At 46.5% G+C, this 23,564-nt stretch overlaps 1 protein-coding gene across 1 annotated transcript in view; it reads left to right on the plus strand.

Moving 5' to 3' along the window:
* chsy1 (chondroitin sulfate synthase 1) overlaps positions 1 to 22,545 on the plus strand; it is a 49,412-nt gene extending 26,867 nt beyond the window's left edge. The window contains exon 3 of the mRNA XM_030092274.1: positions 20,322 to 22,545. Coding sequence (XP_029948134.1) covers positions 20,322 to 21,914 — 1,593 coding nt within the window. The 3' untranslated portion in view covers positions 21,915 to 22,545. The remainder of the gene's footprint in view (positions 1 to 20,321) is intronic.
* Positions 22,546 to 23,564: the final 1,019 nt, after the last annotated feature.

A 23,564-nucleotide genomic window follows, 5' to 3' on the forward strand; every position in this document is an offset into this window, starting at 1 on the left:
TCGCAGGCTTTGGAGAGTTCGCATAAGATAATTTATCCCCCCAAAAAAAGTTGAGCTTAATTAAAAGTCTTGCTGAGGAGCATCACCCTACATCACTCAGAAGTCTAACAAAAATGGCTGTGGTTATAGATGAAGTTTACTTTTGGAAAGTGAAAAAGCAGCTATCTTTAAATTCCCCGAAGCCTTTGTGGCTTCCTCCTTGAGGCCTATCTTGGTTTCCTCTCTGGGGATGAGCTGAAATTGTGTGTGGTTTGAAGCGCTCACTCCTTTCACGTGGGTGATGACTTTGAGTGCAGTTTTTTTTTTTTTTTTTTTTTGTAAGGTTTGTGTGTTACCTCCTGTATTTCCACCCCATCTGAACCTGTTTACAGGCGAAGTGTCCTGGAAATAACGACATAACGTGCCACATAAATAAACCAGCGGATCTCGGCGTCTCACCGCTGAAAGCATTTAAGTTGAAAATGCTACAGTTGAGATTTCACAGGCGGAGGAATCTTTCAGTGGCGCTGCTGCTGATTGCACTGTGTGTGGTTTTGGGATGAGAAAGCTGCCATTGTCGGTGAGCTGCAGCCGCTCGGAGCTGAACGGAAGGCTCATGTTGCTGTTGGAGGAATGACTGTAAGGGAGAGGTGAGGACGACTCGGAGGAGAAGGAAGGGATCAGGGCCTAGAGACAAAGGACGATTGTCCTTCCCGAGTGTGTGCCACACTGTCTAAACTTATTTTTAAAGAGCACTTTGCTACTGCATTTCAATCTAAGACAAAATTCAGAGAAAAGTCCCAAATCTTTGCATTCAGACTTTTGCCTCAGACAACTTCTTGGTGAAATGAAATCAGAGATGTTGGTATAGATACAATGTCATCTCTCTAATAGTTTGTAGTCGTAAAATGCATCTAGCACAAAAGGAAGACACCAAAATGCAGAATACAGTCCAAACCTTGATAATTGAAGATTAATCTGCTGTTTTTTCTTGTGATCACTGACTTTATGAAGCTCTCACTGTGCGTCAATACAGCCCGGAGAGTAGGACGAGCCAGGGTTTGGAGATTCAATAAGACAATGACATTAATAATGACAGACTTTAAATTATGCTCTGCTGAAATATCAAGAGGAGTGGTTAAAGAAAGTAAATTAGTCATTGCTGATATTTGGACTGGCAGTGTTTCAGGAGGATTTCCCTTTGATTCGTGCTGCATACTAAATGTCTCAGGTGTTACACACCAGCGGCACGATTACAGGTGTGTGTCACACGATGCTTCACAGTGGGGGAATCCCCAGAAACTCCATTCATGTTGTGCTCTGGGATAATGCCAGAAACATGATTAAAGTTCTGACTCAGACGGGACTTAGCGTGCTGAAATCAGTGATGCAGTGGCGGTCCAACCAAAAGATGAACATTTTAAACATTCAATTTTAGCCAACTCCAGTACAGAAAACCCCCAAAATGCAACTGAATCAGCCAATAAAGAGACTCCAGCAGGACGCACAGATCCGTAGGAAAGGCACATACTACATGCTGCCTGTTTGTGAGGGGAGTTACTGTGACTTTGTCTGGACACCACAGCAGGTCTTCATCCAGCATAACCCATATGAAAGTCTTTTTCCATGATGGCTACGTCGAAGGGGTTGACTTCATCAATACTGGAATGCATTGTGATAAAGCAGCACTGTTTCGAGTGCAAGTGAGCCGTGCTGTAAGTAACCCGGTACTGGTATCCATATTGGTGCATCCTCAATAGATGAGTGGTGGTGATATGGGAGTGATCATCACGTAACTGCTGCCCGTCAAAACAGTGAACAATCTGTTAGGTTCGCGTGTGGTTGACGTCAGTGCTTCGTCAGGCATTAGCGTCACGGCATGCTGCTGGAGGGATGGTTTTGGCCTGTCAGCATTTCACAAGAGGTGAATCAGTCGGGCCATTAAACTGTCATTCAAATGATCAAGAAGGGCGTAGTCATCATTTCATCTGTAGATTTACAGTTCTTATACTTCAGATAAACAAATTCATTTGTACTGATAGCACGATGGCACTCGGTGAGCACCCTCCTCTGGTGAACCCTGGTACCCTGATGCTCGGGATGTCAGCATATTGGATGAATTTGGCTGGTATACTTGGACTTCACTGGCTGTCTGAAGGTTTAGCAGAGTCCATGCTGTAGTTGCTCCCCGCTCGTCCTCTACAGGTGAGCTGTTATATGAAAGTCTAACAAAGAGTGGTTCCCACAATGAGACAATGTGCATCATTAATCAGTGGCTTTATCTTCTGGAACCTTGTCTCATAGATTCTGACCACTTCAGATTGGTAACATCCAGCACGAGCTGCAGATTTGGCGGAGATCAGTCTTCTCACCATTAAAAAATTTCAAACTAAGTAAAATTTTTCCTCCTTTTAACACACAAACATTTTGAGGACAAACTGTTCACTTGCTGCCCACCACTCGCAGCTTCCATGAAAAAGAGATAGTTTTGTTCACGTCGTCTGGTCAGTCGTCAGTGATGTGGCTGGTTGGTGCTTGTTGTCCATCAATCATAAGTAGTGCTTGAAAAGGTCCTGTGCCCACTGCGCTGTCGTTTCCCTGTAAGAACTACATCTGTTGATTGATTTTTCAAAGGGACACCATCTCCATCTTCAGCGTTTCTCCATCGCTTCAGATGGTTCATATTTTAGATTTGGAAGGTCTGCTGGTAGCGCCGCTGACGTTGGCAATGGCACAGCGAAAGGAGGACAGTGGAAAGTCACTGGGCCTTGTGGAGCATGGCGCTGGCTTTGTGCTGACTGTATTTTATTCCTGATGTTCCTGCCTTGGTCTGGCCAGGTCTGAATAGGTGATTCATCATGCCGCTGTGGACTGCACCCACTGACTGAGATGCAGTCTGTGCCCAGCTGTAGCTGGCAGGGGACGCTGGACTGCAGCCTCTCAGACTCAGACAGTTGGACGGCCTAAAGCCACGAAGCACAGATCCGTCTGTTTTTCGTCATATCTGGGATGATGTGAGTCTTTGAGTGGCGGCATTTCTGTTGTCTCGTGTGACATTTATTGGGACACGGGTCACCTCACAGGGCCTGTAACAGCTGCAGAGCATGTCAGAGTCAAGCATCTTCTATTATTGGCACGTTTTTAGGAGCATCAAACTGTCTGAAAGCAGGCTGTAGTTTACACAACACTTAGTTGCTTGTTTGGATGAGCTTTTAACGGCTGCTTTTACCTCGGGCTGTCTGCCTTCATTTCCACTTAGAGTTGAGAGAAAACTGCTTGTCTAAGCATCTCACCTGCTACAGACTATTAATATTGCCTGAGTGACTGTTAAAAAAAAATCTATAATAACTTGCCTCATGAAATGAATTCACTCATGGCTTCCTGAAATCCCTGCTCGCTCACTCTTCTCTTCAACCTGTGCAGTCTGTCTGGAAGTGCGCTCATTTTTTCCATACTGTCACTCCTCGCTCTGCTCTGCTTTCCCTTAGCGGAAATAGCCGTCTCACCAAATCCACAAGTTGTGACGAGGCAAATCCTCAAACCCGACACTCAATCTGGTGTCAGATTCCACCCCATCCCGGCTTTCCACTTCCTGCTGTTAACCTTTTCTTTTGCCTTTGGGAGAGCTGAGAAACGCAGCCATCAGATCAGTAGCATCACTGCATAAAAAGCCCTGGAAGGTGTAGAGGAAATACTCTTTCTGTAGTTATAGCACAAAAGAAAACGTTAGGTTACTCACGTAACCCCGGTTCTCTGATAACCGAGTGAGGTATCTCACTATGGGGAAACGCCTCCTGGCGTGACCGATCATGGAAGCTCCAATGACACCACGTCTGTCATGTGACAGACCAATCATCTCGAGATGCATGGGGCAGCCCGCCCCCCTTATAAGCGGTCCCCGCGCTGCACCCAACATTCTCAAGCGTAATTCTTCCACCCCACTGATGCAAGTAGGGCAGTGTTGTGAGATACCTCACTCGGTTATCAGAGAACCGGGGTTACGTGAGTAACCTAACGTTCTCTTTCAAACCTCCCTCGGTATCTCACTATGGGAGATATGGCCCACTCCCGGATTTGCATGCTCCGAAGCCCACAAAGCCGCGACCCGCGATGGGTCGACACCCTCAACCTTCCCCTAGGGCTAGCACGCAATGAAGATGGTTAGGGTTAGGTGCGTCGGTCGTTGTCGCCGTCATACAAAAACTCGAAATAAGGAATTTGAGTCATAATATGTTTTAATCACAATATAACATATATACATAATACAGAAAAAAAAACTGTCACAAAATAAATTACATATATATTTTTTTATCTATATTAAGTTTCATCGCTTCGTTCTTTTATCATTTTTAACACTCCAACTCGATTGAGAACAACAACATATGGCCCCGCTATACGGTCGGAATTCCCTCATGGCGCGCGTCACTTGTCATCAGAGGTGGTTTTTCTTCTGCTTCTTCATTTTATGGCTGAAATAATTCTGTATTTTGGCTTGTAGTTTGTTGTAGAAAGTAAAACACGAGACGCGCCACTGCAAACTAGTGTTTGTGTGTGTGGTGACTGTGGGGGTGTGGGGGGGGGGGGCAGTGTGACTGTTTACAAGACGGAGGGAGGGGGGAGTGGACTCAGTGGAGTGCTGCAGCGAGTGCCGACGCACTGGATGCGGAAGCGCCGTGCGCGTCGCGAACGTCTCGGTGCCGGCGCTCGGCTGTTCGTATTGGAGGCGTGTCTGCTGCCTGCGCTCTCCGCGCTGGTCACGCATCGGCTGCACTCGGCTGGATCTGTCTGCTCTCGGTTTTCACATTTAAAGAGCATTTTAAACATAACAAATGGCGCTCTCGACGCTTGTGGAAAAATAAAGCGCGAGCCGCCGCACGCGCGCGTAGCCATAGCCGACCTCGACGGTCAAATTAATGACACCAAAAACGCACACTCTCGCGACGAAAGTAGCGAAGTGAATCCTGAGTCGGAAATTTCACGCTCGGTGACTACCTTGACGGCGCGTCGGAAGAGCAGTTAAATGAAAGTCCAAATCAGGACCGCTGAGGAGCCAAGTGATGATCTTCACGTGGAAGAAAGCGAGAATGGTGGGTGCAGCGCGGGGACCGCTTATAAAGGGGGCGGGCTGCCCCATGCATCTCGAGATGATTGGTCTGTCACATGACAGACGTGGTGTCATTGGAGCTTCCATGATCGGTCACGCCAAGAGGCATTTCCCATAGTGAGATACCGAGGGAGGTTTGAAAGAGAACATGACAGTACATCTATCTTTGAATGTTACGTATCTGCGGTTTGAATAAAGTGATTACTCATTTACTTTTCAATTAGGACAGATGTCATGAGAACAAGAACGTGTGAGCACTTGCTTGCGCTGGATAACGAAGGATTGCCTAAACGAGCAGGAATTCAAATTGTTAAAGTTTTGTTAGGCTGCTGTTGTTGTAGAGTGTAGCGTGTTTCCTGAAGCAACCAAAAAGTCACTGCTCACTAATTATGAGATCAACTGGAGATGGAACATTAAAAACCTCACTGCAGCTCTGGTAGCTGGCTGCAGCAGGACTGAATGTGGAGGGGAGACGGCATTTATAGCCATAAGCATTGCTATTCAAAGAAAATATGACTACCACTTGGAGGATTTTGATCTCAGACTGTCTGAATCGATCACTCATTAAACCTCAGGTTCGATCCTCTGGAATTCTCCAGTAAAGTTGACAGACAGTGAGAATGCGTTCAGTAAAGCAGCGTTGCAGATTATTATTTGTGAAAATGACTCCAGAGATTTACGCAAGGCTGTTTGCATCGGTGCACAGGAAGATTTAATCTGTCATGAAAATGTACAGAAACACAGAAAACAAAGACAGTGGTCTTTTGTTTATATGATCCAAGGAACCCCTGCATTTTTACATGGGTCTGTAATTATTTAGAGTGCTCACCACTCATCAGTGGGACGAGGTGAGCGGACAGTAGGTCTGAGTGCAAATTCACAAGGCGGTAACAGCGTATTTTTCAATGTATGTGACACATATGAAGTGAAAATACCTCGTTCTTTTTGTTTTTGAAAAGATTCACGTTTAAGACAGCAAACGTCAGTTTATATGAAAATGACGAAGAGAGGTGGTGTCAGAGCATTTTCAAAAAGTCCCACCTTAGGAGCCATTTTCCAGAAGCTTTATTAATTGATTGATTGATTGATTGATTTTACATTTTCAGTGACTCTGAGCACCGTCGTCATGTAAACAGACACAATGTGATTAAAGTTTTCACTTTACACCTGAAAGCCTTGCCATGGCTAAGAGAGGCCTACGAAAGCTGTTGAGAAGTCTCTATTTGCAAACGTTGACAGAGAGAACGCAGCCGATTCTGATGAAAGACCTTCAAAGTACCACATTAGAAGTATTGTATTTCTCCTCCAAACAAATCCCAGTTTTGACAAATTTAGCCAAATGTATTTTAGAGGAGTCACCTCCTTGTGGTGTCCTTCTCAGCTTTGGGTCAACAAGGGGAAACGTGTGCGATGCCATTATTCATCTGAACACCTTACAAAGGTCCCACTGGTGGAAAATCATCACACGACTGCTGGCTGGGAATTTTCCAGACGACGCCCCGCTCCTTCCTTCACGGGATGAAGTCAGCTTCAGTCCCAGCGAGTCAGACGTTTGCACTCTGACACACAGCTCCTCCTGCTCGTGTCAAGATAATTCCAAGGTTGCAGTACGAGTGGGAAAGCGGTTTTACACCGTGAAGCTTAGTGTTACCGCCTTTGTTCATGGTTGAAGAACCAACAAGAAAGTCAATGTGTCTTCAGGCAAGGCATCTATTGTCCCACTAATCTCTTGTACATTGAGGCATTTTTAATTAAACTGGGAGATGGGTGCGATTGCTAGAGAAAAGTGGCCTCTTTTCTCTGAATAGCAGCAGCCAATTGATTGAAAGGTGAGGTCTCACCTCATTGCTTTTGGATCTTTACTGTTTTTCTGACCAAGGAAAGAAAGTGTGCTGTTGTTTTCGAACAGAGACCATCAAATACATTGAAAGCTGCATTGCTATAGTTTTCAATTTATCAAATTGAACATGGGAGGACAAGCATCAGTGGTTACTGCTATAAAAAGATGAGAAATGTTTAATTATCGGTATTTCACTACCACACTGCAGCGACAAAGTCATCAGAGACACGTCTTTTCTTAACCTCAGATCAGTTTGTCAGCACTGTAATCGAAGTACGCTGTGCCAGACAACAAACTGCATATAATCACATCACTGCAGCGATGCAGTCGGTGATGGCTGCCGTTTGACACATTTATCTGACAGGGTTGAAATGTCAACGTTCAAGAGCTATCTGCTCGTCATATTTGAAGCTGGTCACCACAACTGAGCTTCAAAACGTCTGAAGTCCAGCCGTGACTGAGCTGGACAGCTGTTTCTATAACACAGCTCATCGTGATAATAACCTAGCAATATCTGATTCCCTTGTTGAGGAACAGAAAAGGTCAGAAAATGAAAATTGTGAAAAAATTGATGAAACAAAATAGCCCTTCACTGTTTATTCAAGAGATTGTCTTTATATTTTATTTTATATGTGACTTGTTTTAAAATTCACTGATATTATTTGACTTTTGTTAAGATGAATGATCTTTTAAACTGTCCTTTTACTAAGAAAAGTAAATATGCCTTTGTTCACGCCGTACAGCCGGTTACTGTCCTTACCTCAGGAAGAAAAAGTTAATTTTGACACAGCGTTGACGCCGAGATAATACGGTACAGAAATAGTCAAAAAGATTTCAGTTACAATTTGTCTGTAAAATGATTTTGCTTGGAAAAAAGTGACAAAAACGTGTGATGATTTTCACTTGAATCATGACCTTTCAGTGAATTGTTACATCCCTGTTACTCGGATGGCTGACCCTGGACAGAGTTTAAAAAGCATGCAATGTTTAGGCTGCATGACTTTTGGCGTCATCGTCATACAAGCGCACCAGCTGGGTCGAGCCATCAAACGGCGTGCTGCTGAGGCTTTTCCTCTGGATCTGGCACTTTTGACTTGCGTTGGGCGCCTGCCCTGATACGCTGTGTAATTAGACTTTGTGGAGTTCTGGCAAACTAATAAGCTATGCGTGTTTGTGTGGGCATGGGCTCTTTTCCTGGCACCATCAAGATAGTACAAAGCCCCCGCTAATCCAGTTAGTGATAGCAGCGTGGAGCCCATCCCCCTCGGCAGCCCGCCGGCTGCCAGGCACCCTGCCGCCCTTCACCTGGGCAGTGATGTAAGGGTTTTACCTGCATCTGCGTCTCAGTGCATCACAGGCGGGGACAGCGTTCCCTGGTTTTATGCAAGAGGATCTGCCGCTTTCACTGCAGCCACGTTCAAAATAGGCCTGCTCTGTTGGAGAACGGTCACCCTGCGTTCTGACTGCACGTGTCTGGGATCAGGCGTTTGTTTACGAAGCTGCAATTTCACCAGAAAGAGAGCTCATTGTGTGTGTGGAGTTCATCAGCCAAGATTTCACATTTCTTCTTGAACTGAAGTGGCCCTGCTTGATCAGCTTTGGTTGGATCAAGGAGTGTTTCTCACCTCAGTTTGTAAGGGTAAGAAAGCCTTGCAGTAAATGTAATCAGGGAGGTATTCGGCTCAATTTAGAAGCTTTCCTCACTACAAATGACTCACGGCCCTGCCATCCCACCACTATCATTTTAAACCACAGTAGCTGGACTTTCCTTTTTAAGGAGCCGTTTTCTTCGGTTTTTCCCAAAGCGTTTCTCACCAGTTCCTCTCGGCCCCCCCATGTTTCCTCTCACTTTTAGCGGCGGCACCATTTGTCACCCAGGAGGAATCTGCAGAGATGGCCGGCCGCCCCGGGAACATCTGGACCGTGAGCCATAACCATCAGCATGCAGCTGTTGCCATGCTGTCCTGGGGGTGAGGTGACTCGCGGAGTCGGCAGGATCAAACGGAGACAGGGCTGTAATTAGCAGCCCGCTCCCATCCTCCTCTCCGCCCCCCTTTGAGAAGGCCACAGGGTTCGGGAGGGGGGGGTTGATCAGAACATGCAGCTTGAATTCCCCGAGCACTTGATGGAAGTGGAGCTCCTGCTCGCTGCTGTTTCACAGAGCGCCGTCTCCTCTTCATTCCAGCCAGCACTCATCTGCTCACTGTTCATCCTCAGCTCCACAGAAGCATGGTGCCGTTGTTCAGACCTGGAGGCAGAGAATCAATCGCCTTTTGTTCGGAAACACTCGGCTTAATCTGAGCTCTGAATGATGCTTGTAGCCACTCACTCTTGACCTAACAGGAACATTGTAAAGAAACAGTGAGATAAATGATTCTGCTTGGTTTCAGGCTTGTCTTGAAAGAGCATTATCTCTCAACACTCAAAATAGAAGAAGTCCTTTTTCTCTAAAATGAACTGGAAATACACAATGTGGATCTTTTTCTTATACATACATGGCTATTGAAATAAACAAGTACGTCAATATTGTAATAAGTTTATAGTCATTGAAAAAACTTTTATTTTCTTTGTTGAAGAAATGGCTGAAGATAGATTACAACGCTGCCCCCTGGCTGCCAGGGGAAGAAGCACCTTTGGTTTATTCGTCAGCTGGGTTGTCAAGTTTCAGAAAACGTGGTAGTTTTGGATTTTTCAACATGAATCAATGAAATATTCCTCGGATTCAGTGAAAACATACGTCTCAGTGTGTCCACAACCCAAGTATAAACAGTTCCCAACGCTTTAACACACCAAGCTTTAACTTTTATTTTGAAAAAGCTTTGTTAGATTGAGCATCCAGATAAGACTCGACATACATTTGAGTAATAGTAAAAATTCATCTACTTTAATATGCGTGTATAGATTGACAGGGCTCCGGTGCATTCAAGTCCAAAAACCCTGGAATGTGCTTTGAATTGATCGCTGGATTGATGTTTTTCTCTGGAAGAAGCAGGAACCTCTCTTTCAGCTGCTGGTTTTCTCCGTTTGAAGATGAATATTGTATATTCTCAGATACTATTTGTACCCCTGTGTTCATGCAAATCCAGCACAGAACAGACTGCTGAGAGTCGATCAAACAGGTAAGACAGAACTTCAAAGCAGAATGAATATCCTCAGTTTATAGTAACTGATGTGCAAATGGGAGGAAGTCTTGCTGCTGGCTCCCGTCTATATTTTATGGAGTTCTTAGCTGGTAAAAATGCCACCACTGTAATCAAACATGTGTCGGGCTGCTTATAGAGCAGAACGCAGCATTGTTGTGGGAGTTATGTCGCGAAATATCCGTCACAGCCGCTGTACAGCATGTGATTAGATTATATCTTAGGTCTAATGTTAAAAATGCCAGTGAGTGTGAACTTCACTGGACACTAGTGCAGGTTTTTATATCTTTAGTGTGGACCAAAGAAGCTGAACACTTTCTCGAGCTGGTTGATTGTGGTTGTTGAAGGGTGAATTGAAAAGCGGTGACTTTGAACTGTAGATATGATAGTAGCTTTCTGGATATTAGGAGTTTGCTGAAAAAGCTTTCCTGCTGTATCTCAGCCGTGTACGGTGATGTTTGGTGTCGCCCTGTTCCACAAACTACAGAAAACTAGAAATTGTGCTAACCTTGTGTTTAAAGCTTGAGAGTTTTTTCATTCGCCACAGATCTGTATGTCAGAAGACAGGGAAGAATCAGTCTCCTTTACAGAAGACAGAAGCCCTGCCACTGTCGTATTTCCGTCTGTTTTCATCATTCTTCCATCCTGAAGGAATTCAGAGCTTCTGATTGGTGGGTGGAGATGTGTGAAGTACACAAAAAGCCCCTCCCTGTCGACTGCATTAGGCACTTCCTCTCCTCCGATAACACACTGTATGCATGGCGGAGGGGGAAAGTGGACTTCAAAGGGAGATTAGCTTCAGGAATGGCGGGATTGTTTAGGGCAGGGACAGAGGGGCTGATTATAGGCCTGGATAAACATATTCACTTTCAGTTGTTGGTGTGTGTGGAGAAAGAGTTGTCTGCGACTTTCCTACACCCACGGGCCAGTTCCTGTTCATCCAGCTTCCTTGGGCGGCACTCGCTAAATGCTAGCTACTTGGACCACCACGACTCCACAAGTATGCCGCTGTCCGCCGCACGGCTGTAATTACATTCAACAATAAAAAAAAAAAGGGGGAAAAAAATGACCAATATTGGGTAGTTTTTTTTTTCCTTCACTTTTCTGCAGGTTTTCAATTTGGGGCTTTGCCTTGATGGCGCAGAGCTGTGGTCCCGCCCATGGCCTCCTCCGCCGCCGTTCGGACGGTGGTGACGCAGCTGTCCTCTGAGTGGGCCGGAGGTGACAGGAGGTCTCAGCCCGACTTCGTCAAGTCTTTTCTCTGCATCATTGCGTCTGGTGCTTCGGCTAATTACAGTGTTTGAGACTGCACTTCAGGTCAAACTGAACCTGCTCTGCGTTTAACTGTTAGCATGAACGTGCTGCCTGTAACTGCCTGGAATCTCTCCTCATTTCATTTCCTTTAAATGGCAATAGTGCCACCGTGCGTGCAGGAAGACGGTTTCAGGAGAAACCATTCATCAACGGAGAAGCGATACGTTCCACGGATAGTATGAGTGGGATGACCCTGGCTGCTCCTGGCACTGATATTTTTAGAAGGAGGATGGACTGAAGGAGAGGAGGAGACGGTAACCCTCACAGTGCAGTTTGGAACAGAGCTGGAAAAAGTATTGGTCATAAAAAAACCACTGACCTGCATCTACGTCATTAAAGTATGGATGAACACAAGATGCTCAAACAATTCATATATTTAATGTTTATTGATTACCGTCTTCAAATATTCAGTGTTGATAGAAAAATAAAGCGAACCCTGCATTTTAAAACTGGCAGCGATAATGTAGCTGCTGACCAGCAACAGTCAGAATTAAACTTTGGACTTTTCTTCCTTTCTTGACTGCTTCAGCTCAGATTCTGTTGGATTCAGGCCTACGCTGTGACACACAAACACACACAAATATTTATACTTAATTATTTTGCTGCATCAGCAGCTTCTGCAGAGCTGGGGCTGGTGGACAGCCGTTCTGAATCCGTCCATCCTGCTGTGTGATCGAAAGTGAGGGTCCCACAGCGCTGGGTGGATCTCAGCTGACTGTGGGTGAAGGCAGGCTACATTTCAGCCGGGCCACTGCTCCAAACCAGAGAGACAAACAGCTAAACAGGTTCATGTCTGGTGACCTTTTGCATTACGTTACATAACAAAGACAAACTCATAAATTCTTTGTGGTTCCTTCATACGGGTCATTTTAAAGGGTTCACGCTTGTTGTAGCTTCCTCGTGCCGCAGTCCATGTGCCAGTTGCATGAGTCCTCATCATTACACCGCGTTACAATGTCTCCAAAGTAAAAACAGGCTTTGTGAAATGCAAGACGTCCGTCAGTGTCTGTCACCACAGCAGTCTGCTCTCTCTTCGCATGTCGCTGAGGTCCAGTGAGTGTTTATAGAGGGCAGGAGACGCAGCATGGAGGAAAACCAGAGACCACGCCTGCAGACTCGCCTTTCCCTGTTTGTCTCGACCAGGATATATTTGGTATAGCTTGTTCTGTACAAGAGTGAAGTGTGTTTGCCACAGCTTTTGTTTGCCACATAGTGTTGTGGGTGTTTGTGTGAGATCAGCCTGTAGAAAGTCGCTGCATTCTTCAGGCGTATGTTGGCTTTTGTCCGTTAAATACAGTTAATGCTCAAGCTTCTCCGGTGATATGGATAAGATTTGATGGAAACGGATCAACCGACTTCTTCGTATCAGATGAAGTGAAACATGCATGTTTGAGCGATTAGCTGACATTCACAGTGATCTATAAGCAGACTGTCTCCATGGTCAGAGCCAGGATTATTAAGAGCACTCCAGGACTTTAATAACCTTCGGTCCACATTTCTATTACTTTCTCATAAGGCCTCTGACACCTTTCTTATGGAATTCCAGCCCGTTCCTCATGTGCAAAAGCTTTCAGCTCTCTAATATCCTTTGGTTTCTGTGCTGCCAGAGCTTTCTTAAAATACCTCCAAAGATTTAAAGTGGGAGTCCCGACCCAGCAGGCTGCCACGGCCACTCGAGGCTTCCACAGAACTGACTCCTGGACCACATTTGGTTGACTTGATGCATGTTTGTGATGTGTTTCTGGAAAGTTTCAGTGCTCACCAAGCCTCTATTTGCTCACAGCTGGGATTGAATTCTTTTTTATAATGGCCTGGCACTTCAAACAATCCCAAGGCTAACCCGCTCCCGGAACAGCCCGGAACAGCCCGGAGCCAACGCCAAGCTCCACCAAGCTCCGCTCTTCACGTCGCCGTCGCGTTTCTCACACACGACACCACGTGCACGACGCGAACGCCTGATCCACGCTGGACGGAGTTTCAGTTTAATCTCATCTCGCCATGAAGAAACCTGCTTGGCCTTCATCGCGACCTTCAATTTGATTTATTTTTAAGCATTTTTTTCTTCTTCTTTTTTTTTTTATGGTTTAACTTCCTGTTTTACTGACTTTTCTATTAAACTGCCACTTGTCTGGGGAAGAGAGGCGTCTGAGTGATAAAAGCAGTACATTCAGTTCTGGATAGTTCTGTATGTTCTGCTGTTTGCATCGCGATGCATGCTTGTGGAAGCCTTAACTCTCTCTCGATGTGTTGTTATTAACAATTTTCAATTTTAGTTTTCGTTTTTTCGTTAGTTTTCGTTAACAATAATAACATTGGTTGCTACATCTCTTATGTTGGTTCAGGTGAGAGGAAGAAGTTAAAACAGAGATCTTTGTGAAGTGCAGTAGTACAATAAATTCTGCTCTTGGATCATTTATCACATTACTCAGGAGTACAGAACAGTACCTATTGCTTGTTGTAGCTTGTTGTGCTTTTGGTAATTCAAGGAACAGACTTTAAGGAGAGCGGATGTAAGCTACGGGCTTATCTCAGAGGAAGTGAAGCAAATGTGTCCTTCTGCTTTCACAGAGTATGAGCAGGGTGTCAGTACCTTATTCTCTTAAATGAGCAGCTTCTCCGGCTATGTTCCGTATGTGACTGCACAGCCGGCGGCACCATGCAGCGTCACTCTCTGCGCTCCAACCCCGGAGGAAGGGCCTCGGATGAAAAGCTTCATCATCTCAAATGAGGGACTTCTCTTTCAACGCACGTCGTCTGAGTTTAGCTGAAAAAGCGGCACAAAGACACGTTGCTGTTTGGTCTGTGGTTATGCTTTCAGCACTGCAAACGCAATTATAGACTGGAACAAGGCAAAGAGAAACCTGAATAAACTGGAGGTAGAGCATAACAAATGCCTCCCACACTGGCCATATTGCATCGTGTAATAAAGCAGGGCAGAATGTATAAATATTGCTCAGCAGTTGTTTCTAACAAACACCACAGCGTCAGTACAGGGATAAATACCTGAACACAGCCGTTAAGGAGCTGCAGCGCTCTGCTGGCCTAGTTTGGACATCACGTTGGCGTGTGTGACGCTTCACCATCTCACCGAGTCTGCATGCTGGTCCTGGAGTTCTCCAGAAGAATCAAGAGCCACAAGCCTTTCCAAAGTTATTCTAAGTGCTCAGTATGCATCCTCTGACAGAACATTTTGCACTCATTAACTGAAATCTTTTATAGTACAGTGCTATTTATTCAGTAAAAAGGATTACTCACGTAAACGCAAGTCGGTGATAAGACTGTAAAATATCTTGAAAACATGCCCACACATCCAGAACCACAAGTGGTAACCAGTGCAGGCCTTTAAACATATTGTTGATTATATTCTCTAGCTTCATCGTCCGAGGCTGAAAAACAACATGCGTCTCTCAGGCTCTGTCATTGATCCAGATGATTGGTATTTATTGATAAGTGGTGGCCAAACATCAGATGTTGGCTTGTTTTTGAAATGTATTGTAATGAAGAAGAGAATGAGTGAAGTGGTGAATGTGGGAAAACAACATCATTTTCGAGTTGATTCAGAGTTCAGCCTTTTCTTGTCGGCTGTGAAATGTGAGCAAGGCTTTTGTTCATGTGACCTTCACTCCCTCCTGGTGTCGCGGAGCGCCGCACAGTCTGTCCCCATCTCGTCCTGAGATCCTGAGCTGAAGACGGCATCTGGACGGAGGAAACAAAGAGGCTTTTTCAAGCTCCCGTCCCATACTCAGATAACACACACACACACCTCAGAGTCCGAGCCATGCCCTATTTTATTAATGCAAGCCACCATGCTGCAGTAATCAGATATCGGGCGCTTATCACCACGATAAACTTCCTATTGTGATCCACATTATGTGGAAGACTTTATGAAGACTTAATGGACCCGATAAAGTGTCAGGACAATAAAGGCCTCTTCAGACGTGCAGGTTTTCACCACTTTTCAGATATTTCACAGCATGATGAGGCTATTCCAGATAAGGTGAGATGTTTTATGGGAGGTAATATTGTAGAGAATACACTCCACTCAAACCTGCCTGTCGTCCCTTTACAGCTCACTCCCAGACTGTCACTATGGCCAGTGTGTGTATAACAATGTTTTGTTTACAAGTTGTTGAGAAATGGAGCCATCAAAACCTTTTAATTCATACTTTAAAGTTTTTTCTTTATTGTGGTGCCGATGATGAACATGTCTATTTTTACACAACGGGCCGGACTGAACCTTCTATAATGGCCGGTTTTGGCCCACAGGCCCTATGTTTGTCACCCTAATCTACTTGAAACCACTTTGTGAGTTTTGTCCCTCAAAGACACGATCACACACTCCCCAGATTGAAGTTAGATAAATTATAATATGATATAAATGTATAATCTAAAAAAATAAATAAAAAAAACAGTAAAAAACTATTGTCTGGGTTCATTCCAGCAGTCAGTGCACTTTTGATCAGTCAATTATGAATTCTTAGAAACAAATCTCTAAATTTTCTTTATACAGATGGAGTGTTTCAGGTGGAGAGTTTATAAATTAACAGGTAGTTAGATTTCCTCACTCTGCTGCTCATGGACAGCTTTAGAAGGCAAACCGGAGCGCTGGCTGCTGGAGAGTTGCCTTTAGACGCTGCTGGCACCAGAGGAGGAGTGACGGAGGAGTGACGGAGGAGTGGTGGAGGGATGCTGGTGGCTCTGCTGCAGTAAACACAGCCATGCTGGTGCCTGAGCTGTGCGCCGGTGGAGGAGCCGGGTCGCTCCGTCACGTCTCTGCTGCGTTGTGGAGGAGCGGCTCCAAAAAGATAAACATCTGTCAGGGTGTGTGCGTGTGTGTGTGTGTGTGTGTGTGTGTGTGTGTGTGTGTGTAGGTGTGTGTGTTGTAATCCTTATTTGGTCAGTTTCCATTTGAAAGGTGGATTTGTGGCTGAGGTGATCTGACGATAGGAGTGTGGAGTTTTCACTTTGGGCGAGTGTTTGCATGTTACTGTTAGTCTTCTTTCACTGAAACTAAAACTGCTTGAGGAAATCCTTATATGGAAAAGGAAATGGGTCACTTTAAAACACATTTCTCTCTAGCGATGCAGAATGAGCGGTCACTCACTTTGCATTCTGTTCTCAACTCTTTCCTAATCGGACCTCATCCTCATTCATCATCTCTGATTCAAACTTCTTTCACCTCCTGTGTTTCCAGAATAATCAACACGTCTGCCAGATTTACTGTGATTCATGCCACTGACCCGTTGCTTGCGTCCAGGGATGTTACTGGCAGTGACTGGAGCCGAAATATAAAAATACATTTTATATTTCAAACACAGACAAATGGGGAAGTTATGGCGTAAAAACGGTTTGAACTGAAGCCACACTCTTCAGAAGACAGAAAGAAACACAACGAGAATGGTTACATTTTATTCCTGGTTCTTTACTGCTGTAGATAAAGCTCATTGTGGTTGTACGTATAGATCTGGATGTTGATTTTATTTTAGAATATTTGTGTTTTGTTCTTCAGATTGCAGTGATCAGTGGAAGGATACACACGTACGTTTTAGGAATTATTAGAAACCAGTTTTTAAAGAAAGTAGTGACTTTTTCTTCACAGAAATGAATATTTCTTCTTCTTTGCTTCCACGTTGTTAAATCTTTTGGTTGCAGATAAAATGAGACATTTTGAAAACATGGCTCCAAAGTTTGTTTTGTTCTGCCAAGTTCCAAAAATCAAACCACGCAGCCATCCACTCGTAAAAATATTTTGCTTTCAGAATTTGGGCATAACTGAAAATCTCTTAGGTGTTCGGGAAACTGAAATTAATATTCTTTAAATACACTTTTTTCATTTATGTTGTCTTTAATGTAAATGTGCTGTTTTGTCATTCAACCCGTCATTGTGTTCAGTGTGCTTTGGCATTTTGTCAATAGTTTTTAATTACACTGAGAAAGGAATCCATCCATTTGTCTTTGACCTGAACTGCGTCTCTGCCCCCCTGCGGTTCACTGTGAGGCGAGGTCGGCATGCCCCATGAGCCCCATGAGCTCCATGAGCCCCCGGTGGCCCTCCTCCCCCGGCGTCGGCGCTAGAAGGCTAATATTGATGGAGTCATCCGGCTCGGTGGTTGTTGCAACCATCCCTCATCACACTAAACTGGAGCCATTGTGGAGCTGTCTTAGGTGTTGGACTCTTTTCCCGGAGCGGAGAAATTAGTTTGGACAGACCACCCCTGTTTACAAGAGAGCCAATTACAGCGGCATAATGCCGTCTCCAATTAGATTTGCATGGCTCGCTCCGAGGCAGCCACTGCTTATTGTCCGGCAGATTAAAGCCGGCCAGCGCGGCAGTGGTCGTGCTGCTCTGCCGGCCTCGCCACCTGCTCCACCGAGGCTCCGCTCTCCGCTGCCGCTGGGCTGGGGCCGCAAGCTACACACACACAAAAAGCACACACACACACAGAAAACACATGCACAGCAGAGGAAACTCATAACTCTTCATGCAGAGTGGTCAAAGAGTGACGTTATTGAGAGTGTTTGGTATCAGGCATAAAGCCAGGAAAAAACTGTCTTAATAAATACACGTGAACCACGAGGTCAGTATACGTTGCTGTATCTGCTTCAGGTTACCGTCAGCCCATCACGACTCAATCACCGTATCAACAACGTTAAACATGGCGCCTCAACAGAAACCAAAAACATGAAAGAATGAGATGAGGGAGTGTTTGGTTGGGAAGCTGTCAGGTGTGAGAAAAGAGAGGAGATGTTGAGATAGCGCTGCAAATGCGCAAATGTGTGATCCGTCAAACATCTGGAGAAGGAGGACTTCAGGAACACTCTGCCCGGGAGGCCGGCTTTCAGTTTCAAACAAGATGGAAACAGATAATTAAGAAAAGCCTGAGTTCCACAACATCATTTCAACACAGTTATCTACTTTTTTACATGAGAAGCATCTTATATTCAATCTTTTTGTGTATGATGAGCATTTAATTCAATTTGATTCGATATATATGTTGTTTTCTGAATCTTTCTGACAGCTGCTTTGCGTTTGACCAGCAGGACATTTCATTGCTCGTTGATGTTCCCTCGCACACGATTTACTCGTATCATGTTTTACAAAACTGTCTCTCCAGATATTCTCTCAAAGGTCAGATAAGAGGAGGAAACGGTGCGTGCCCAATCACTGAGCCTTTAGAAAACACTGAGCGCAGCTGCAGGCGTTGATATCAAACTTTGCTGATCCTGACGGTTCAAGGTGAAGCAGGTCTTCCTCGACTCTGCTGCGCTCCTGTCTGTTATAACGCCATGAGTTTAAAATGAGTTTACTTTATAGAGCTGTGATCTTGGCGTGCTCGTCGGCAGCAGGGCCAACAGCTGTGCACACATTTCCGCCGCTTCCAGGAACCGGCGGCGACCAACCTCGGCCCGTCTCTGCTAGGAAAGTGTCGGGGTGCAGCGGGAGGGGTTGTTGTGGGGTTAATGGCTGTGAAGCAATTGCACTAATGAGCCGTGCGTTGCGCCGGTGAGGCTAGCAAAGGTGCTAATGATGGAGGAGCCGCGGGAGAGCGACGCGAGGACTTCCTGAGCGGCGGGCCGTCAGCTGACGACCGTCAGGGTTTCTCTGCTGGATGCAGTCTGAGCTCTCCTCCAGCATCAGCTGCAGCGCTCAGCTTGAACCTTTGACCACTTCCACTGCAGTAAGACGAGGTCAGGTGTGTAAAAATCCCAAATTGATCCCAAAACGGAGCAATGAATCCATTTTCAGCATGAGTCTGATGACATTCTATCATGTCCAAATAAGTGCTCTCCATTAGAGTCATTCCCCGTGTCCTAAAAGCCTCTTTTTTCGATTTCTGTAAGTGGTCCTGGATTCCTGGTAGCTGTAGCACACGTTGAGGGCCCTGGTTCAAATGTAAAGGCTGTCCCTTCACCTCTGGAGGCACAGCTCTGCTCAAGACATCCATTAATAATGAGGTTAGTGTGTTTTGATTGGCCTGCTGCCCTCTCTCTGGTGCAGAGGAATGCAGAAGAGAGCGCTGGAAAAGCAGAGTTACCCAGGCGCTTCCTGTGATCGTGTTTAGCTTGAGGTGTCGCTTTGCAGCGCTCTCAGGCCCGTCCTGTCTCATTCCCAGTACGGCCTCTCCCCGGGAATCGGGCTCACAGCCGTATTGCAGAGCGGTTCTCTGAAATTAGACTTTTTTCTGAGCTGCAAGCACACTGATGCTCCCTTCACTGGGAGGCGGCGGGACAAACCCTGCCTTCTCTAACACGGCTCAGACCTTGTCGGCCGCTCAGAAACAGCTGTTCCACTGTTTACCCTTTCGGCCGGCTTCCATTCGTGGAGCAGCAGGTTTGTAAAGCTCCAGCGGGTCTGCAATAAATACTCATTCACTTACTTTCTGTCAGCACTGGACTGTGCAGTGAGCTCAGAGCAGAACAGGCTCCTGGAGACCTTTAATGAGGAGTTAGCATCAGCAGAATACAGGAAAATGACTGTTTGGATTCAGTGTGTTTATGTGCAGGTATGCAGCGTTTTGAGGTGGAGAGACGGCTGAGCAGGTATCTATCAAACACTGCTCGTCTTCACTGTGCACTCAGCGCACAGGATGTTGACTCAGAATTTACCTTTTTTTTTTGTGTTTTGGTGTAATGATGCCTCTGAACAAGCAGCTCCTCTCGGTTAAGCTGGAAATCACAGTTTTCAGTTGCAGCAGTTTCAGCCGCAAAACTCCAAAGTTGAAATGTACGTCAGACGACGCCCCCAACCGGTTCGCCTCAGGAGCTGGACTCAAATAATGTTTTAGGTTTGGGCTAAAAACTCTTCTGACACAAGGCTCATGCTCAAAACTCGACCTGGTTGAGGATAGTTTGCCAGTTTTACGCAGATAAATATGCATAAAACGTCCTGAAAGTCAATCATCCAGGCTCAGTGGTGCTAATAATCCTCCTCCTGTCTCCACAGATGCAGCAGCTCTTCTATGAAAACTACGAGCCCAACAAGAAGGGCTACATCCGAGATCTCCACAACAGCAAGATCCACCGGGCCATCACCCTCCACCCCAACAAGAACCCCCCCTACCAGTACCGCCTGCACAGCTACATGCTCAGCCGCAAGATCGCGGACCTGCGCCACCGCACCATCCAGCTGCACCGGGAGATCGTGCAGATGGGCCGCTACGGGGCGGCCGAGCCCAGCCGGGAGGACCTCCAGCTCGGCATGCCGCCGTCCTTCATGCGGTTCCACCCGCGCCAGCGGGAGGAGGTCCTGGAGTGGGAGTTCCTGACGGGGAAGTACCTGTTCTCGTCGCTGCAGAACCAGCCGCCTCGCCGCGGGATGGACTCCTCTCAGAAGGAGGCCCTGGACGACATCATCATGCAAGTCATGGAGATGATCAACGCCAACGCCAAGACCCGGGGCCGCGTCATAGACTTCAAGGAGATCCAGTACGGCTACCGGAGGGTGAACCCCCTGTACGGCGCCGAGTACGTCCTGGATCTGCTGCTGCTGTACAAGAAGCACAAGGGGAAGACCATGACGGTGCCCGTGAGGAGGCACGCCTACCTGCAGCAGACCTTCAGCCAGATTCAGTTCAGAGAGGAGGAGGAGATGGACGCCAAGGCGCTGGCGAGCCACATCAACAAGGACTCGGACTCGCTGTCCTTTCTGTCCAATTCCCTGAAGATGCTGGTGCCCTTCAAGCTGGCGTCCTCCGGGCAGGACCAGAGGGAGCCCAAAGAGAAGAAGGTCAACATCCTGGTGCCGCTGTCCGGCCGCTACGACATATTCGTGCGCTTCATGGAGAACTTCGAGCGAGTCTGTCTGATCCCCAACCAGAACGTCAAACTACTGATCCTGCTCTTCAGCACGGACAACAACACGGAGCGGGCCAGGCAGGTGGAGCTGATGAGGGAGTACCACATGAAGTATCCCCGGGCCGAGATGGAGGTCAAGCCCGTGACGGGCTCCTTCTCCAGGGCGCTGGCCCTGGAGGTGGGCTCCCTGCACTTCTCCAACGACTCGCTGCTCTTCTACTGTGACGTGGATCTGCTCTTCACCAGCGACTTCCTCAAGCGGTGCCGGAGCAACGCCGCCCTGGGGGAGCAGACCTACTTCCCCATCATCTTCAGCCAGTACGACCCCAAGGTGGTGTACGCCGGGAAGGTGCCCGGCAACAACCACTACGTCTTCACCTCCAAGACGGGCCTGTGGCGGTACTACGGCTTCGGGATCGTCTGCGTCTACAAGGGGGACCTGGTCCGGGCGGGGGGCTTCGACACCTCCATACAGGGCTGGGGCCTGGAGGACGTGGACCTTTATAATAAATTCGTCCAGTCGGGGACAAAGCTGTTCCGGAGCGCCGACACGGGGATTGTGCACGTCCACCACCCGGTCGTGTGCGACCCCAACCTGGAGGCCAAGCAGTACAAGATGTGCCTGGGCTCCAAGGCCTCGTCGCACGGCTCCACCCAGCAGCTGGCCGAGCTGTGGCTGGAGAAGAACGACCACGGCTTCCGGAGACTGGCCAGCAATAACGGCTCGGTTAGGACAGCGTGAGAGCACGCCGAGCGCTCGCTTCCTCCCCCTAGTGGTGGCGGTGGCTTTCACTACTTAATTTATTTTGTACGGAGGCGGAACTTCACACGGATCTATTTTGAAAATGTGTCTTTTTTTTTTTTTAAAGAAAATATACTGTAATGCCATAACGAACAAAACAAAGACGGTGCGGGCTCTCGGGTGGAAGCACACGCTCTGGTTTCTCCTGGAAGGACGACTGACCGGCACGCCGCCGGGAGCCCGGCTGACGGAGGCCCGGCGCTGTGGAACGCAGCGGAGGCGGGGGCTTCTGAGGTACACAGGTTTGGTTAAGCGTGCAGAGAACGGACTGCGTGCCCGCACACACCGACAGTGCTCCAACACACACGCACACACACACACACACACACACACACACACACACACACACACACACACACATACACACACACACACACACACACACACACACTGATGATTGTGAATGTTTACAGAGGACTGAACAACACAACCTGAGTGATGGGCTGGCGGCGGTCTCCCTGCTTCCTGAGGCCCTCTCATTCTGTCTCTCATGATTTACAGTGGCTTTCTTTTCCATTTGCTTCCACCGTTTCTGTAATACGACTTAACACTGTCATTTTTTTTTTTTTTTTTAACTATTTCTCTGTATCAGTTTCTGTGAACCCAACTGCTGGATTTGATATCTGCAATTCATTATTTGCTGTCTAATTTATTGAATTTGCAGGCTCCATTTTTCTACACACTGACTGTTGAAATGTGTATATTGGGACGATTGTATAACCTTGTCAGTTGTGGGTTTTTATTTTTATTTTGTTTCTCTCTCGTGTTCCTTTTCTTAAACTCATCATCACCAAAGAGTTTTGCACAGTCTGTTTTAGGTGTCATGTTACCTGCTGTGTGTGTGTGAGTATGTGTGTGTGTATGTGTGTGTGTGAGCTGTGTTGCAGGCACAAACATGAAACTGGCTGTATAAAGGAGAGCGAACACAGAAGCTCCATCTACTCCAGGCCTTTTTATTATCTTTTTTGTTTTTTTTTAATTTAATTGTTTTAACAGCCTGGCGTGGGCCAGCCAGCGGAAATGAGAGCAGCGCTCTGATTGGCCGGCTGGAGGCGACGCGCTGCTGTCTCTCTTCTTTTTCTGTTTTTTTTTTTATTTCTTGTTTTGAACGGCTTCCCTTTTCAGCTGAACTCAGAAGGAGTTGTGGCTCAGTCCTGTTTACAGAGGACCCCCCCCCCCCCCCCCCCCCCCCCCCCCGCTGCCTATCGACAGGTACTGAACGCTGCAGCAGTGTCACAACATGAATGGCTGGTTTTTAACACTGATAACAGGATGAATGACTGTGCGGTTACCATCTTTTTTTTCTGGGTTTTTTTTTTCTTTGGTTGTTTATTTTTTTATTTTTATTTTTTTTATTTTTGGTTCTTTTAGCTCTGTCCGAACGGGCAAAGTTTTTTATTTAAAAAGAAATAAAGTGGGAGAAAGAAAAAAAAAAAAAAAAAAAGGCCTGCCTTGTGTTGTTTTTGAAGCAGCAGGTGAAACACGCGTCGTCATGTCCGCCGTTTAAATGAATTTCTCCGCTCAGCCTGGTAATCCAGCGTTCCTGCGCTGGCAGTCATAATCAGGCCTCTGTTGGAGGAAAGCAGCTTA

The sequence above is a fragment of the Salarias fasciatus genome, chromosome 1, assembly GCF_902148845.1.
Source record: "Salarias fasciatus chromosome 1, fSalaFa1.1, whole genome shotgun sequence".
NCBI lineage: Eukaryota > Metazoa > Chordata > Actinopteri > Blenniiformes > Blenniidae > Salarias > Salarias fasciatus.